This window comes from Gracilinanus agilis, chromosome 3 (genome assembly GCF_016433145.1).
Source record: "Gracilinanus agilis isolate LMUSP501 chromosome 3, AgileGrace, whole genome shotgun sequence".
Taxonomy (NCBI): domain Eukaryota; kingdom Metazoa; phylum Chordata; class Mammalia; order Didelphimorphia; family Didelphidae; genus Gracilinanus; species Gracilinanus agilis.
The window spans coordinates 611,081,548-611,098,037 of NC_058132.1; the positions used below are offsets into that span (position 1 = coordinate 611,081,548).

Below are 16,490 nucleotides of genomic sequence, written 5' to 3' on the forward strand. Positions count from 1 at the left end.
CCCCTTCTCTAGATTTCGTATTATTCAGACTTCTTCCCCCATTTTCTCCATCAGCTGAGTTTTTCCCAAAGAGACGATCCTTCTTGCCAAAGGAAACCCTTCGAGATCCCCTCCTGACTTCTCCCTGACGATTGGCCTCTCTATCATCTGGCTCTTTCTGTTGTCTGTGAACAAAAACGTGTCTCCTCCATCCTTAAACAAATCCTCCCTTGACACATCTACTCTCACTAGAGGGTACATTCTCTCTCTCTCCACATTCTCACAGCTAACAAACTTGAGGAATCTATCCATAACCAGGTGTCTCCACTTTCTATCTTCTTTCTTCCAAACCCTCTGCAAGCAGGCCGCTGACCCCATCATTAAACTGAAATTGCCCTCTCCAAAGTTACCCAGGATTTCTTAATTGCTGTATCTAACGGCTTTTTTCTCAATCTTTATCCTTCTTGAACTCTCTATTACAACTGACATTGTTCATCACCAAAGCTCTCCAGATTTTCTCTGCTAAGCAGGTTTTCATGACAAAACTCTCTTGCTGCTTCTCCTGTCTGTTCAAATGCTCCTTGAATCTAATATCTCCCTTGCTGGATCTCTACGACAAAAATTCTAGGAAAGTTGCCTTGGAAAGAGTGCTGAAATGAAGCAACCAGCCCGGTCACACAGGCAGAACAGAGGCAGCACCAGAGATCAGGTCTTCCTGGATTCAGTGTGGCTCTCTGGCCAATAGATTTATGTATAATTAGGTGAAAAATGTCCCCAAAGTTTTAGGGCATTTAAACTATGAAAGCTTCAAAAAAAAAACAAAACAAAACACTGAATATATGTAAATATACGTGTGTGTGTGTAGGTATGGGAATGTCATTTTTGTATGAAATGTGTTACAACATAGTTAAAAGGTGACATAAGTGTGATATGATATATACAAAAGACAAATGCTATGTAATAAGTATGATAAATGTGGCAGGATAGATAGAATAAATGTCTGGCATAAGTGATAGATGATAAATATAAATGTGATATTTATCTGCAATATATGGTATATATGACAAATGTATATAAGTAATACATGGGATAAATATGATAAATACGACAAAATCTACAGACATATAAAAATGTAGTTATCAGAAGAGACTTCTTTCAAAGTCTTCTTGAAATGAGATATATATCCTCTGTGTAGGTGTGATTCTCTCCTCCCCAAACACATACCATGGTTCAATTTCTGTTGTTTTGTCTTCAAATTTCACTTCTGTATTCTATATTGCTGTATAAGAACCAGGGAGGCATACAGGACAGGGTCTAGCCTTGGACTCAGGAATGCATCAATTAGCCAGCATTTTATTAAGAGCCATCTATATCCCTCCATCTCTCTCTACCTCTCCTCTCCTCTCTCTATCCCTCCACCTGTCTATCCCTCCCTCTCTCTACCTCTCCTCTCCTCTCTTCCTCCATCTCTCCTCTTGTCTGTCTCTGTCTCTTCCTCCCCCTCTACTCCTCTCCTCTCCCTCTCTACCATTCCTCTTCTCTCTTCATCCCTCTATCCCTCCATCTCTCTCCCTGTCAGTCTCTCTCCCTCTCCATCCCTCCATCTCTTCTCCTGTCTGTCTCTCCTTCCCTCTCTCTATTTCTCCTATTCTCTCCTCTCTCTCCCTCCCTCTGTCTGTCTCTCTCTCCCTCCCTCTCCCTCTCCTCTTCCTCCCTCTATCCCTGCATATCTCTCTCCCTCTCATCTCCTTTCCTTTCTCTCCTTCCCTCTATCCCTCCATCTCTCCCTACCTCTCCTCTCCTCTCCCTCCCTTTCTCTACCTCTCCTCTCTTCCTCCTTCCATCTCTCTCTCTGTATGTCTCTCTCTCCCTCTCTCATACACTGAGCAGGGGTAAGAGCTAGACATTTCATTGGTGATTTCATTAGGTTCAGCGACTGCCAGTGAGGAAAACGCTTTCCCAATAAAGAAATTATTTTAATTTAGGATCTTAGGCAACTGCCTAAGTTATGGAGGAGTTAAGTGATTTACCCAGACCTCCTATCTCATAGGCAGGACTTGAACCCTTGTCTGCTCCACAGAATCCCTTACTTTCTTCATGTCTTGACTCAAATACCAACTTCTACATCAGAGGTTTTAAACTTGGGGTTCATAAACTTATCTGTATAACATTTTGTTAACCATGTCAATATAGTTGGTTTCCTGGGTAATCCTTTATATTTTGTTTCATATATTTAAAAATATTTTGCTGGGAAGGGAGCCATATCTTCCTTCACCAGATTCATTATTGATTCCAAGACCAATCCCATATCTACTATATCATGCAGTGTCGCTTATAACAATATAAGGTAAAGAAACAAAGTTATCAAGACAAAAAAACTAGAAATCAAAAATAAAGGATGGGGATGGAGGTGAGAGGATTGGGAATTATATAGAAAAAGAAGCTTTGTGTCTAGATTCCTCAAATCCTTTTCACCAATGATAAAGAGACTTTATAAGAAATCTCTGGATAAAAATCTCCATTCTAGAGAGGGGGTGAAAACATGGAATATTCCCAGGATTTTCTTAAAAATAGGAAAAAAAGCAAATTTAGAATTATAAAAATGCAAGTTAGTCTCTCAGTAATCATGTGTGTATATGTATATAAACACATAAAAGACACACACAAAAAATATATATATATAAACATATGTACATATATACACAAAAGGCATATAAAATTATATTACATATACATATGCACACACAAAAGGCATTAAAATTTTTATATTATGCTTTTATATTCAATATTATATTTATAGTGTATATGTACATATATACACACAAAACATACAAATTTCTATGTGTATATACACTCTATTCTATATTCTATATGTATATACAAGTCAGGTATACAAAAAGTTACACCCACAAAAAACATATAAAAAGTTCTTTATATATATACATATATATATACACAAAAAGCATAAAAAGTTATATTTATATATATGCACACAAAAAATTATACACAAATAAATGTACCAAAAATATATGCATAAACACATAAAAGGTTCTATGTGTATATATATCTGTATATAATGTAATGTATATAATATATAAAAACATATTTATATTATATTTTAACTTGCACTTATATAACTCCTTAGGTTTATAAATATAATTTTCGAACAGAGAAAAAAACCTAGTAACACTTCTCCAAGTCCAGCAAGAAGTATTTAAAACAGGCTTAATGAGACCTTCCTATGGCCCATAAAGACCTTCAGGCCAGCTGTCCACTGGACAGAAATAGCAAAAACTTTTTTAATCCCCAAGTATGCTCTATTGGTGCACAAGCAAAACTATTCAGAGGTTGATGAGCAAATACTCATGCAATAAGGTCATAAATGCATACATATAATAATTTATCAAATGTGTCTCCATTCATTTAAGGCTTCTCCCCTTTCATAAAATCAAAACGAAGGCTTAATACTGATGTGGAAAAGAAAACTGCCCTCTCCTTGAATTTACTCATTTCAGAGCAGGCCATAAAATACGGAGATGCATAGACAGCAAGGGAGCTACTTCTCCAAATTTTTCCTGTAATGCAATAACAAACTAGAGAGAAAGAGAGGCAATTAGAAAATGTGGCGTAGCTATCATTAATCTGCATCAAAGGGATATAACGATGTACATTGTGTGCCTTTCCAATTACTCTCCATTATGGGTTTCACAACAGAAGTTGAGAAATCTCTTTGACAAACTAGTCCCTTATTAAAAATCAAAGGGAAGCGCTTTGCTACCATCTGCGCAACATTAACGGCTTCACTAAAGAATGATTATTTTGTAAGTTAAGAAATATTCGGCTCTATTAAAACACACCCATGCACGCCCGCACCACTATTCAAATACTCATCTTCAGCTATTATGGAAAAATGTCACAACATACATGAAACACTATGCCATTCATTAAAGCAAGTTCAGCCCCTCTTCCTATGCTAGAGAATGGAGGGGAAAAAAAGAGGAAAATTGCAATCTTATGAAGACATAATCAAAGTTAATCTCTTTTACTGTCTCCTGCCATTTATATAAGCTTAGAAGAAAACTGACCAACACCTGCAAGGTCTGATTTCAAACAAGGATAGGGAGCAAGCGAAAATGGTTTTATTTTTTTTAAAAATAAAAAATCCTTTAAATTTAACACCATTAGTGAAAGATGCCAGCTTATGGTATAAAGAATAAGGTAAAATTATCCATAAATGGTTGTCAGGAAAATTTATGACAGACAATCTCTTCTCTTTAAAGTACACTGAACCGAGGAAAATCTGCTTGAGTATTTAGAAGCTCATTCTGGAAAGCATTACTATAAATCAGGCTCCTTTTTCTCTAGTCTGCCATATACTATGTCCATGATTTGACAAGTTCTTCCTAATTACCCACCTTAATTACAGTAATTATACATTTTATAGTAAATGCAAGTAATAAGGTTCATTTGGAAGATAAATTGTCAAATACAGGTTGTTTGGTTTTTTTGGTGTTTTTTTTAAGCTGGGGAAAATGGGGGAGAAGTTTGACCATCCCTTTGGATTCATTCTGTAGGTCTCATCTACATTTTGAGAGAGAGAGAAAGAGAGAGAGAGAGAGAGAGAGAGAGAGAGAGAGAGAGAGAGACAGGCAGCAGACAGACAGACAGACAGATGGAAGGGAGGGAAGGAGTGGGAGAGAGAAAGAGAAAAAATAGAAAGAGAGAGAGAGAAAAAAAGAGAGAGAGAGAGAGAGAGAGAGAGAGAGAGAGAGAGAGAGAGAGAGAGGAGTGAGTCAGAGTCTCAATCTTTACCCTTGAGTCCATCACCTACCTCTTTGTCAAAAGGGGGTAGCAGGCTATGATTAGTAGAAGAAGCCTTAAAATAATAATTAATTTATCAGTGAACATGTATTAAGAAGCTACAATAAACATTTATTATATTACAGCTATAAGAGTAAGGTAAAAATATTTTAATATACAACCAAATAATATTAGATATTATTAGTTATTAGATATAATTATAATATGTTGATAGATATATCAATTATATTATTAGATACTGGATATTATTAGTTATTGCATATGTTATCTAATCACATACACACATATTTTTGGTTAATGGCCAAATAATAACCAAATTTGTTCTACTTAACTATAGAGGTTTTGTTTTTCTTTCTTTGTTCATTTGGGTAGATGAAAAAAAGTCAGATTTTTGTAAACTAAAAAATACATAAAATTTAATTTTAAAATTCAGCTCTAAGAATTCTAGAACGTGTCCAAACAGCAAAGCATGAATTTATTTCATAAGGGATCTCACCAAGATAGTGTAGATAATGCTCAATACCTTGATGGTGGCCATATGAAAGAACAGGAAAATACTGAATGACTTTTAAAAATGAACTATTCCCTGCCACCAGATAAAGAAGGGGCATACAACCAAGTTTCTGGGACCACCAACGATCTGTCAACATCAATTTTTCTCAAGTTTTATAAAAGCAAAATTCCTCAGGCTCCCTTCATAGGTGGTAAACCTCCAATATGAAAACTTCCCTGCTGTTCACAATGGAATACCTACAAAAGCTGGCTGGCTGATATGGCTGTCATTCCATTAAGGGTCATTTTATTTCACCTTAGATTTGGCAATTACTTTTGTCACAGTTAACAGATGCCATACTGTTGTGCTGCAATCAGCTAAATAGGAAGGACTGGAACAAAAAAAAATAATACTGTTGAGTTTATAAAGTTAAAGACCAGAACCTCAGACTACAATGGGGCCATTAATCAATGTAAGCTATGGGGTCAGAAAAAAACAGTCACACACCACTTTTACCAACAAGAAATAAGCCTGGCAACTCTTGCATCAAATCTCTGGTCCTTAGGAGGCTCAGGAAGCTGTCCAAAACCTGGCCACAGAAGACTGGTTTGGGACAAGCAAGGGATACCAAAGAAAAGGTTTCTAAGGTCATAGATCCCCATCAGCCTCCCAGAATCTATTTATCCAAGGACCCCCATGAGGAGGATATTAGAGTAAACACAGATATAAGCTACTACTTTTTCCTTCCTTGTGTTTTTGATAAATCCTAGGGCTAGCAGGAAGAATAAGACATGGTGCAAGCCAATCACTTTAAGCTTCAGCTACCTAAACTCAGCAGAGTAAAGGAAATTGGCCCAAAGTTAACCTCTCTAATTATAGAGGAAAAGCCAAATCTAAAATGCTGTTTCTAGAGAATTATTTCTAGTTAATAGAGTAAATCACTTCTTATTTTAAAATGTCACCAACCTCCCCTTACTGCTTTCCATCATGAAACCATTATGCTTTGGGGCTGGTCCCAAGACAGAATCCGTTGTTCTACCTGCGTTCCCTCCTCATCCAGGAATGGACAGAAGAATGCAAGTTTGTTTAAGGACAACATAATCTCTAGTGTTTTGGAAAGAGAAATTCATTACACCAAGAGTTAAATCTCATCATTATATATATTCAGAGTTTTTTTTAATAAACGTACTGATTTTTACATTTTTTTTCCTCTTCTTCCTCTTTTAAAAAACAATAGTCTTTCTGTCAAACAATGAAAGACTTGGCATCTCTGTCGATACAATGACCAACAATGATTCCAGAGCATTCATGACGAAACATGCTACTCCTCTTCTGACAGATGATGGACTCAAAAGTGAAGACTGAGGGGTGTCTGTGTTTATATATGTCTCTTTGATTTATATATGTGGATGGATGGATGGGTGACTAGATAGAGATAGATGGATAAATGGATGGATGGATGAATAGACATACAGACAGACAGACAGACAGATGGACGGACAGACAGGCAGATAGATAAACAGACGAATACATAGATAGATGGATAGATGGATAGATGGACAGATGGAAGGATGGAGAAAGAGAGAGAGAGAGAAAGAGAGGGAGAGAGATGGAGAGAGAGAGAGAGACACAGAGACAGAGAGAGACATCTGACACACTGAGTGTACCTTCTTCACCTGGTAGAAAGGCACCATCCTCTAAGCCTGAGGAACAATTTCACTTTCCAAAGTCATTCAGTATTCTTCTATTCTTTCAGATGGCCGGTACCAAGGATATTATCTACATGAACTTCCTTATGAAATACATATGTATTTGTGTTTATACCCTAAGTCTTTCAGAGTTGTTTGACAAAAACTATTTTTTATTTAAAAAAAGAAAAGAGAAACAACTAGCAAAATCAGTATTCAATATACCAAAAAACTGATTTAGAAAAAATTTTAATTTATATACACATCATATATAAATTTTTGTGAATTTTCTGTGTATATACATATACTTTATAGACTCAAATACATATGTATGTGTGTGTGTATATATATGTAAATATATATACACATATATATTATATGACATAGTTAATGTGGCAATTTGTTTTGCTTTATTATAAATGACTGTAATACAGGCTGTTTCTCATTTTAAGTAGGAGAGAAAGAAGAAAGACTTTTGCTTATTGAAAAAATAAAATTTAAGTAAAAAATTAAAGTTCAAGAGAATACAGATCAGCAAGAGACTTTTAAATAGTAACATGTTGGGGGCAGCTGGGTAACTCAATGGATTGAGAGCCAGGCCTAGAGATGGGAGGTCCTAGGTTCAAATCTGACCTCAGACACTTCCCAGTTGTGTGACCCTGGGCAAGTCACTTGACCCCCATTGCCCACCCTTACCACTCTTCTGCCTTGGAGCCAATACACACTATTGACTCCAAGACAGAAGGTAAAGATTTAAAAACAAATGAATGAATGAATGAATGAACGAATGAACGAACAAATGAATGAATGAATGAATGAATGAATATATGGCTGGCTGGATAAATGAGGGAACGGTGGCATGCTGAGCTTATTATATATTTTTTAAAATTAATTTTTATTTTTTCTATTTTTTAAATCACCACCATTTTCCCCAGTATCTTTTCCCCTTGCCCTCCTCAAGAACCATCCCATATAAATACATTCTTTTTAAAAGAGAAAGCTGTGTCAGATCAGGGAGAGAAGAGGGGAGAGAGAAAACATGAATCATGTAACCATGGAAAAATATTCTAAAAAAATAAAATAAAATAATATGAAAAAAATAAATATCAAAAAATAAATGAATAAAAGAGCAACCTGTGTATAATAGGGATTTGTAGTTTCATATATAATCTCTTTATCACCTTTTATCTTCCTACAAAAATTTTCACTATTTTAGTGTCTGTCAGAATAAAAATTACCAAATATTCTTTGTTATATGAGATGGCTTTCTCAGAGTGGGAGAAAACAGGAACACGGAGAAGTTTAGGCAATATGAAACAAAAAATATAAATAATTTATTTTTTTAAAACTGTCCCATTATTATAACTAGCTACTTATATTACTAGGGAAGAAATTTCTATTCAGACAATGATATAACCAACTAGGCTATGGGAGAGGAATATGAACTCAGATCCTCTTCAAACTGGAAAAACTTTAAAGTGACAAACTGTGTGTCTTTCAGAAAAATCAAACTTACTAAGTTAAGTTCTAAGAGGGTCAGCACCATAGTCTTGGTCACCAGTGCTACATTTTTCAGTCCTAGCAATAACACACTTGAAGATGATTTACTTTAAAAAAAGGCTCTAGAGAAATTCTGACCCATATCAGAAAAGGAGACAAAGTCACATGTTTTTGAAATATAAACAGGTCAACGACTGTTGACATTTAAAATTTCCAAAGCATTTAATAAACCATCATTGATTTATTCCTGAGGAACAAAATATGAGGAAATTATAACGAAATTACTATGGACATAATTATCCCCAATTTAAAGATATAAGGAAATTGCAAGGAAATTACGATGGATATAATTATCCCTAATTTGAAGATGAACAAACTGAGTTTGAGAGAAGATGGAATCAGAGACAAGGGGTTCAAAATCTCTTTCTTTCACTTACTCTCACTGGAGCTCTATGGGTCTCAATTTCCTCATCTTTCAAAAAAAAACCCAAAAAACTAATACTCTATTGCCTGCACTGTCTATACTCTGAAGAGCATCTCCTGGCCATCCAGAAGTAATTCTGGGTCTGATTACTTTAGCAGATGGCCTCGAAGGCTTCTATCAGCTCAAGATCTGAAATTTCTCATCTGCTGGTAATGAAACTGAGGCTAACAGGTGGTCCACAAGAGGACCAGGATTCAAACTCACATCCTCCAATACCATATTTTCCAATGTACCAAGTTATTTTGGCTGATAAATCTCCTGTTTTGCATCTAATAAAAACACAAGAATTTAAGAACAAAAGGTAACAGCAGCCTTCCCATCCCACATCAAATCCCCACGGCAGGTGTCAATTTAGAAGAGGCTCTCCCACAGAGAAAAGGAAGGAGAGCATTCTGGTTAATGAAAAAAAAACAACCCAAAGATTCCAATATTCAATTACTGCAAAACTCAAATCACTTTACCTTCTTTTTATCCCTAATTAGTTCTCAGGAGAAAGAATATGAGGTGCACATTTGGTTCATAAATCGAATTCTAAAAACAACTTGGGTCAAAATCAACCACAATTTCATTAGGGGGGAAAAAAAGGACAATGAATATTGAATTTTTTTTCTCCTTCAAAATATACCAATCTAGTCCATTCTGGACAAGAGCAGCATCTAGAATTGTGTCAATTGTTTTTGTCCAAACCTGCTCAAAAGTGCATTTTAATGAAGCTAGTTATGCTATGGGGAAAAAAAAAAATTCCCATCCATAGTTTTATGATGTTTCAGGAGTCTAAATGTAGAATTCTAATGGTTCTTAAGTAAATCTCTAACTAGAATTTTATTTGGGGGGGATGTGGAATAGGGGTACAGTTGGAGGGGAGAGGTAGGGAGAGAAGACTCATTCAGCATCCTTTGTGTGAACCCTCCATGTAATCCACACAATGTGGTCATTTAACTATGACAAGCCAGTTTTTCCCGGGAGACCCTAAGTGGTCCTTCTCACCTGTACCGGGGGGGTTGTGTAACAGATTTCGAAGCCTGCTGCATAACTGGATCATGTTGTCCAACTGTCTGTTTATCTTCACATCCTGTATCCAAGCAGGTGTGTGACATACTGGACACTCCGTACCGATGCAGTCGCCCACGCACATACTTAAGAGAATAAAACCATTTCAAAATTAGTTCCACATTGTTAGTCCAAAAGGGAAGAGGAATGAGATTTATTAGCCACTGGGACTTTTTTTTTTTTTGGCATGTTTTAACTCCCCAGGGATGCCCACAATAATCTAGAATGGGCCACTCTTCAAAGTAAGGGTTCCCTGTCCAGTGTGGGGCCATAGCATGATCCCAAGAAAGTAACCAGGGTCAGCTTGGGAATATGGGTCCCCTCTCATTCCCCCCATAATAACAAATCCTGACCCTGATCTCCAACATAAGCAGATCTGTAAGCAACCTTTCACATTTCCGCCACCCCATATGCATCCCTGTTCCTTTAATAAAATTGTCAACAGACACATTAAAAAAAAAAAAGATCAAGCTCTATTTGTTACAAGGGTTTTGTTATTCTTTTACCCATTCAATGAGAGAAATAAAAAGGAGAGAAAAACACTTGTTAATTGAAAAATAATATAAAATTTTCTTTTAAAAAAACAGCTCAACTAGCAATATCAGATCTAAAACTGTACTGCTGTAAAGCAGTGGTCATCAAAACAACATGGTACTGGTTAAGAGACAAAAGAGAGGATCAGTGGAATAGACTTGGGGGGAAAATAATCTCAGCAAGACAGCGTATGATAAACCCAAAGAGCCCAGCTTTTGAGACAAAAATCCACTATTTCACAAAAAGTGCTGGGAAAATTGGAAAAAAGTATGGGAGAGATTAAGATTAGATCAACATCTCACACCCTGCACCAAGATAAATTCAGAATGGGTGAATGACTTGAATATAAAGAAGGAAACTCTAAGCAAACTAGGTAAACAAAGAATAGCTTACCTGTCAGATATATGGGAAAGGAAAGATTTTAAGACCAAGCAAGAGTTAGAAAATATTACAAAAGGGGCAGCTGGGTAGCTCAGTGGAGTGAGAGTCAGGCCTAGAGACAGGAGGTCCTAGGTTCAAACCCGGCCTCAGCCACTTCCCAGCTGTGTGACCCTGGGCAAGTCACTTGACCCCATTGCCCACCCTTACCAATCTTCCACCTATGAGACAATATACCGAAGTACAAGGGTTTATTAAAAAAAAAAAATTTTTTTTAAAAAAAAGAAAATATTACAAAATGTAAAATAAATAATTTTGATTACATTAAGTTAAAAAGTTTTTGTACAAACAAAACTAATGCAATCAAAATTAGAAGGGAAGCAACAAATTGGAAAAAAAATCTTTATAGCAAAAACCTCTGACAAAGGTCTAATTACTCAAATTCATAAGGAGTTAAATCATTTGTACAAAAAAGCAAGCCATTCCCCAATTGATAAATGGGCAAGGGATGTGAATAGGCATCTTTCAGAAAAAGAAATCGAAACTATCAGTAAGCGCATGAAAAATTGTTCTAAATCTCTTATAATTAGAGAAATGCAAATCAAAACAACTGAGGTACCACCTCATACCTTGCAGATTGGCTAAAATGACAGCAAAGGAAAGTAATAAATGTTGCAGGAGATATGGCAAAATCGGGACATTAATGCATTGCTGGTGGAGTTGTGAATTGATCCAAACATTCTGGATGGCAATTTGGAATTATGCTCAAAGGGCTTTAAAAGACTATCTGCCTTGTGATCCAGCCATACCACTGCTGGGTTTATACCCCAAAGAGATAAGGAAAAAAAAACTTGTACAAAAATATTTATAGCCACGCTCTTTATGGTAGAAAAAAACAGGAAAACAAGAGTATGTCCTTCAATTGGGGAATGGATGAACAAATTGTGGTGATGGAATACTATTGTGCTGAAAGGAATAATGAACTGGAGGAATTCCATGTGAACTGGAAAGACCTCCAGGAAATGAAGCAGAGTGAAAGGAGCAGAACCAGGAGAACCTTATACACAGAGACTGATACACTGTGGTACTATTGAATGTAATGAACTTCTCTACTAGCAACAATGCAATGACCCAGGACAATTCTAAGGAACTTATGAGAAAGAAGACTATTCACATCTAGAGAAAGAACTGTGGAAGTAGAAACACAGTAAAAAAAAAAAACAACTGCTTGATCACATGAGTTGATGAGGATATGGTTGGGGATGTAGACTCTAAGGGATCACCCTAATGAAATAGTAATTATATGGAAATAGGTCTTGATCAATGACACATGTAAAACCCAGAGGAATTACTTGTTGGCTGGTGGGGTGGGGAGGGGAGGGAAAGAATATGAATCATGTAACCATGGGAAAATATTCTAAATGAATTCATTAAATAAAATTTTTCAAAAACAAATTTTAAAAACAGATCAAGACTTAACCAGGATACTACATCATTCAAACAACATTAGGTTTTGCCTAATTATAGAAAAGTCATGAAGGTCAAACCCTTACCTCAAGGCTTTTTTTAATTACTTGTTTAATTTGTTCCTATATTTTTAGTAGTTAGAATTTCAACTTCTTTTTGATTGGAATTACTTAATTGAATAATATTATAATAAATACTTAACTTAACCTTCATGGATTATGTAAGAGGGAATTCCAGGTAACCAAAGATTGAGAAGGCAAACCAAAAAATTATCTTTTTTTAGAGAAATAGTTTTTAATCACCCACAGATTTTAATCTAGTAACCTGTTGAATGCAAAATCTACACTCTGAAGAGGGTCTTAGGGCATTATGCCTGATTGATGGCTTTAGCTGAGCATAATAAAATCAATCAGTCAAAGATTAATAAACATTTATAAAGCTCCTCCTATGTGCCAGGCAATCTGAGAATACAAAAAGGGACAAAAGGCAGTCCCTGTCCTTAGCTTAAGGAGCTTACAATTTAACTGGGAAGACAAAATGTAAAAAAATAGGTGCATATGAGACTTATATAAAGAATAAAATAGTTCCTATACTCAAGGAGCTTACAGGGATAAGACACAAATCTGGGAAAAGTCCTTTGGATAGCCATGAAAGCTATGTAAGGTTTAAGAGGAGAAAGTCATTACCAACTGTGGGGAGGAAAGGAGGGAAATCAAAGAAGGCTTCATAGAGGAGGAAAAAAGCAAGAGCTAAGCTTCAGCTCAGGGTGCAACACATAATATGAAAGTAATCAAGCTTCAATGAGGCAGTGATAAAGATGTAACTCTGAAGCCACCTGTGTGTATTTAAAGTTTTACTAGAATGGATTCAAGGCTGAATCAATATTTTCCCTGGAACAAAACTACAGCTGTTACACACACTGAGAGCAGAGAAGTCGAAAAGGGCGAGTTCTTGAAAAATGATAGCCGGGTAATTTTGCCACAGTCACAAGAAAATTTTATGGCTATCATAAAGGTGGTTTCAAGGGACTTAAAAAGAGTTTTGTTTTGTCTGAATGTTTTAGGCAGCTTTTGAATCACTGACCTTCAGGTCTTATGCCTGCACTGGCTCCAGTGACTTCCATTTCCTCAGTCCATATTTAGTATTGACATAGTTTTAAGTTTTATTTGGCTGGACAATCTGCACCAAGACTAACCCATCTTCCTGAAATTGAACTCAACGAGTACTTATTAAGCCATGGCTAAAATGGTACCAGCCCCTTGTGAAACAGACAAGAGTCCTTCCATTTCCCTGGAAGGGAAACATCACATAGAGAGAAAAGCAAAGCCAGGATAATCTAAAGAAGAGAACACTATTGACTTAGGAAGACAGAAGAACTTTATGTAGCTGGGTGGTTCCCATTTCAAGAAAGGTTCAAGTATGGTCCAAAGGATTCATGCTAAAAACTCTTTCATGATGCCTTAAGTAGAAATAATATTTACATTAAACTATTCTGTGGGCTCACATATTTTGTTGCTGTTATTACTGAAAGGGATCTGTGGAATTAAAAACACTAGGAACCAATGGTGTAGATGATGGCCCTAGAGTTGAGCCTTTAAAGATTCAGAGGCAAGATGGGCAGAGGTGGTAATGTATTCTAGGCATGAAGGCAGAAATAGTAAGTTGGGGCACTGAATTTGGGGAACAGCAAGGAGATCGATTTGGTCATCTGCTAGACACAAGAATGCATAAAAGAGAGTAATATGTAATAAATCTAGAAATACAGGCTGGAGGTAGGCTATTGAGAGCTTTAACAACCGCCAAGTTGGAGTCATCCCTTAAGAGCTAATAGGAATGTGGAATGCAGTGTTTGTAAAAGTACAACAATCCTCAAATAATTCTGGTACGAATTACTATGGGCACCATACACCAGGGCTCCTAGCATGCCATCTTTCACTACTTCCAATGACTCTATGTACCATTACTAGATTTATTTTGCTTATCTGGTATATATCTTCCATGACACCCCTCAGCACCTGCATCTCTAGCATAGAAATGACCCTTAGAATTTAAGGTTAGGAATAGACTTTAAGACCATGTAGACCACCCAACCTCTCATCTATAATACAGAAAGGTTTATTTCACAACTATAGCATTTTTTTTTCATTTCCTGATATATTTGCTGTCATAGAATCATAGGACCACAGGCTCTGACCTGAAAGGACTTCAGAAGTCATCTAGTTGAATCCCCTTATTCTACAGATGAGACAAGGAGTGACCAAGCAAAGTGACACGGGAAATGCCAGAGGAGGGAACTGAACCCTGTGACTGCCTGTTAATATAACCCTGGCTTTCCCCAATTATAAGGTAGTAACTTTTCTAGACAGTTTTCTAAGTAGATAACTTTAAGTATTGAAAATTTTTTTTAATTTTTAAGCAAATTTTTCTAAGTACATGTTGCTATTGTTGAGTTGTTTCAACTTTGTCTGACTTTTTGGGGTTTTCTTGGGAAAAAATACTGGATCTGTATGCCATTTCCTTCTCCAGCTCATTTTACAAAATGAGGAAACTGAGGTACAGGGTCACACAGCTAGTAAATGTCTGAGGCCAGATTGAACTTAGATCTTCCTGACTGTAGTCCCAGCACTCTAGCCACTGAACCACCAGTCTATTTATCTAGTTATTTGTAAGTGTCTCACTCACTAAAATGTACACTCTAGTCACTGATAAAAAGGAAGTCCCCTATATACACCAAAATAGTTATAGCAGAACTTTTTAGGTAGCAAGGGAGTGGAAACCAAAGGATACCCCTCTCTATTTTAAACAAATTGTGGTACATGAATGTAATGGAAATCTACCATGCTGCAGGAATTGATAAACATGATAAATATAAGAGAAGCTTGGAAAAAGTTACATGAACTGATAACAGAGCCAAGCAAACAAAAGACTCAACTACAACAATGTAAAGATAAAGAATCACCACCATAAAACTATCAAAAGTAATGTTCCAAAATTACAAAGAATGAGGCTAGCCTAAAGAAAGTATAAGACATCATTCCCCATTCCTCTGCAGAGGTAGAAATTAGCTTATTTCAGATTATTTTTTTGATATATCAATTTTGCTGTTTTCTCTTTTCTTTTAAAAAAATTCTTTGTTGAATGCTATCCACCTCCAGAAAAAGAACCGTTGGGAGTCAGAATGCAGATCAAAGCATATAATTTTTCACTTTAGTTTGTGTTTTTATTTTGGGGTTCTGGTTTTATATGATTATTCTCTTACAACAATGAACAATATGGAAATACTTTTTGCATGATAATAGATGTATAACCCAGATCAAACTGCTTACTTCCTCCAGGAGGGGGAAGAAAAGGGAGGAGGAAGAGACAATTTGGATCTTATAACTTCAGAAAATGTATGTGGAAAAACATTATTACATGTAATTGGGAAAATAAAATATCTTTTTTAAAAAATTCTTTGTTATAAAGGGTGGGAGAGAAGAGTTGGAAGAGGAACATAAGAAAATATAGGCAGTATCAATTAAAATTGTCAATAGTTATCAAAAAAGAAAAGGACTGTAACATGTTAGTCTATTTTTTTATTCCCAACACTTATAACACAATGTCCAGCACATAAATCCTTAATAAATATATAATACTTCATGACAGCAACTTCTTACTACTTAAAGTCAAACATTTATTACTTGTTAATGTTTTTAGGTCATCACTATGTACATCTATTAGTATACTGTGCTATGCAGACAGAGACTGTGTGTGAGACATGGAGATGGATGTATATAGACCCAAGGAGCTGGCCTGGAAATTATCTTCCTTCGTTTAGGTTCTTTTGCCTTTTTCTTATAAAAGTAAAAAACTGGCATCAACATGACTTCCTGCCAAGGCCTTATATAACAAGGCAGACTTCCTGCAAAATTATTTTTTGAATAAAAAATTGAAGGAGTTTCTTCCCATCTCCCTACACCAATCCCCAAGAAAACACATTATTTATTGCTCAGGTAAATATCCTTTCCCTTTTCAAGAACAGTCTTAACATAATCCACCATGCTTTCATCACTAGCACAAGGCACCTCCTGGTCAGCTTGCAAATAGTCTTTATTTC

The 16,490-nt window shown here is 36.0% G+C and overlaps 1 protein-coding gene across 1 annotated transcript in view; it reads right to left on the bottom strand.

The window, feature by feature from the left end:
* The window catches only part of BARD1 (BRCA1 associated RING domain 1), a 132,697-nt gene that overhangs the window by 99,960 nt on the left and 16,247 nt on the right, over positions 1 to 16,490 (bottom strand). The window contains exon 2 of the mRNA XM_044667520.1: positions 9,953 to 10,101. Coding sequence (XP_044523455.1) covers positions 9,953 to 10,101 — 149 coding nt within the window. The remainder of the gene's footprint in view (positions 1 to 9,952; positions 10,102 to 16,490) is intronic.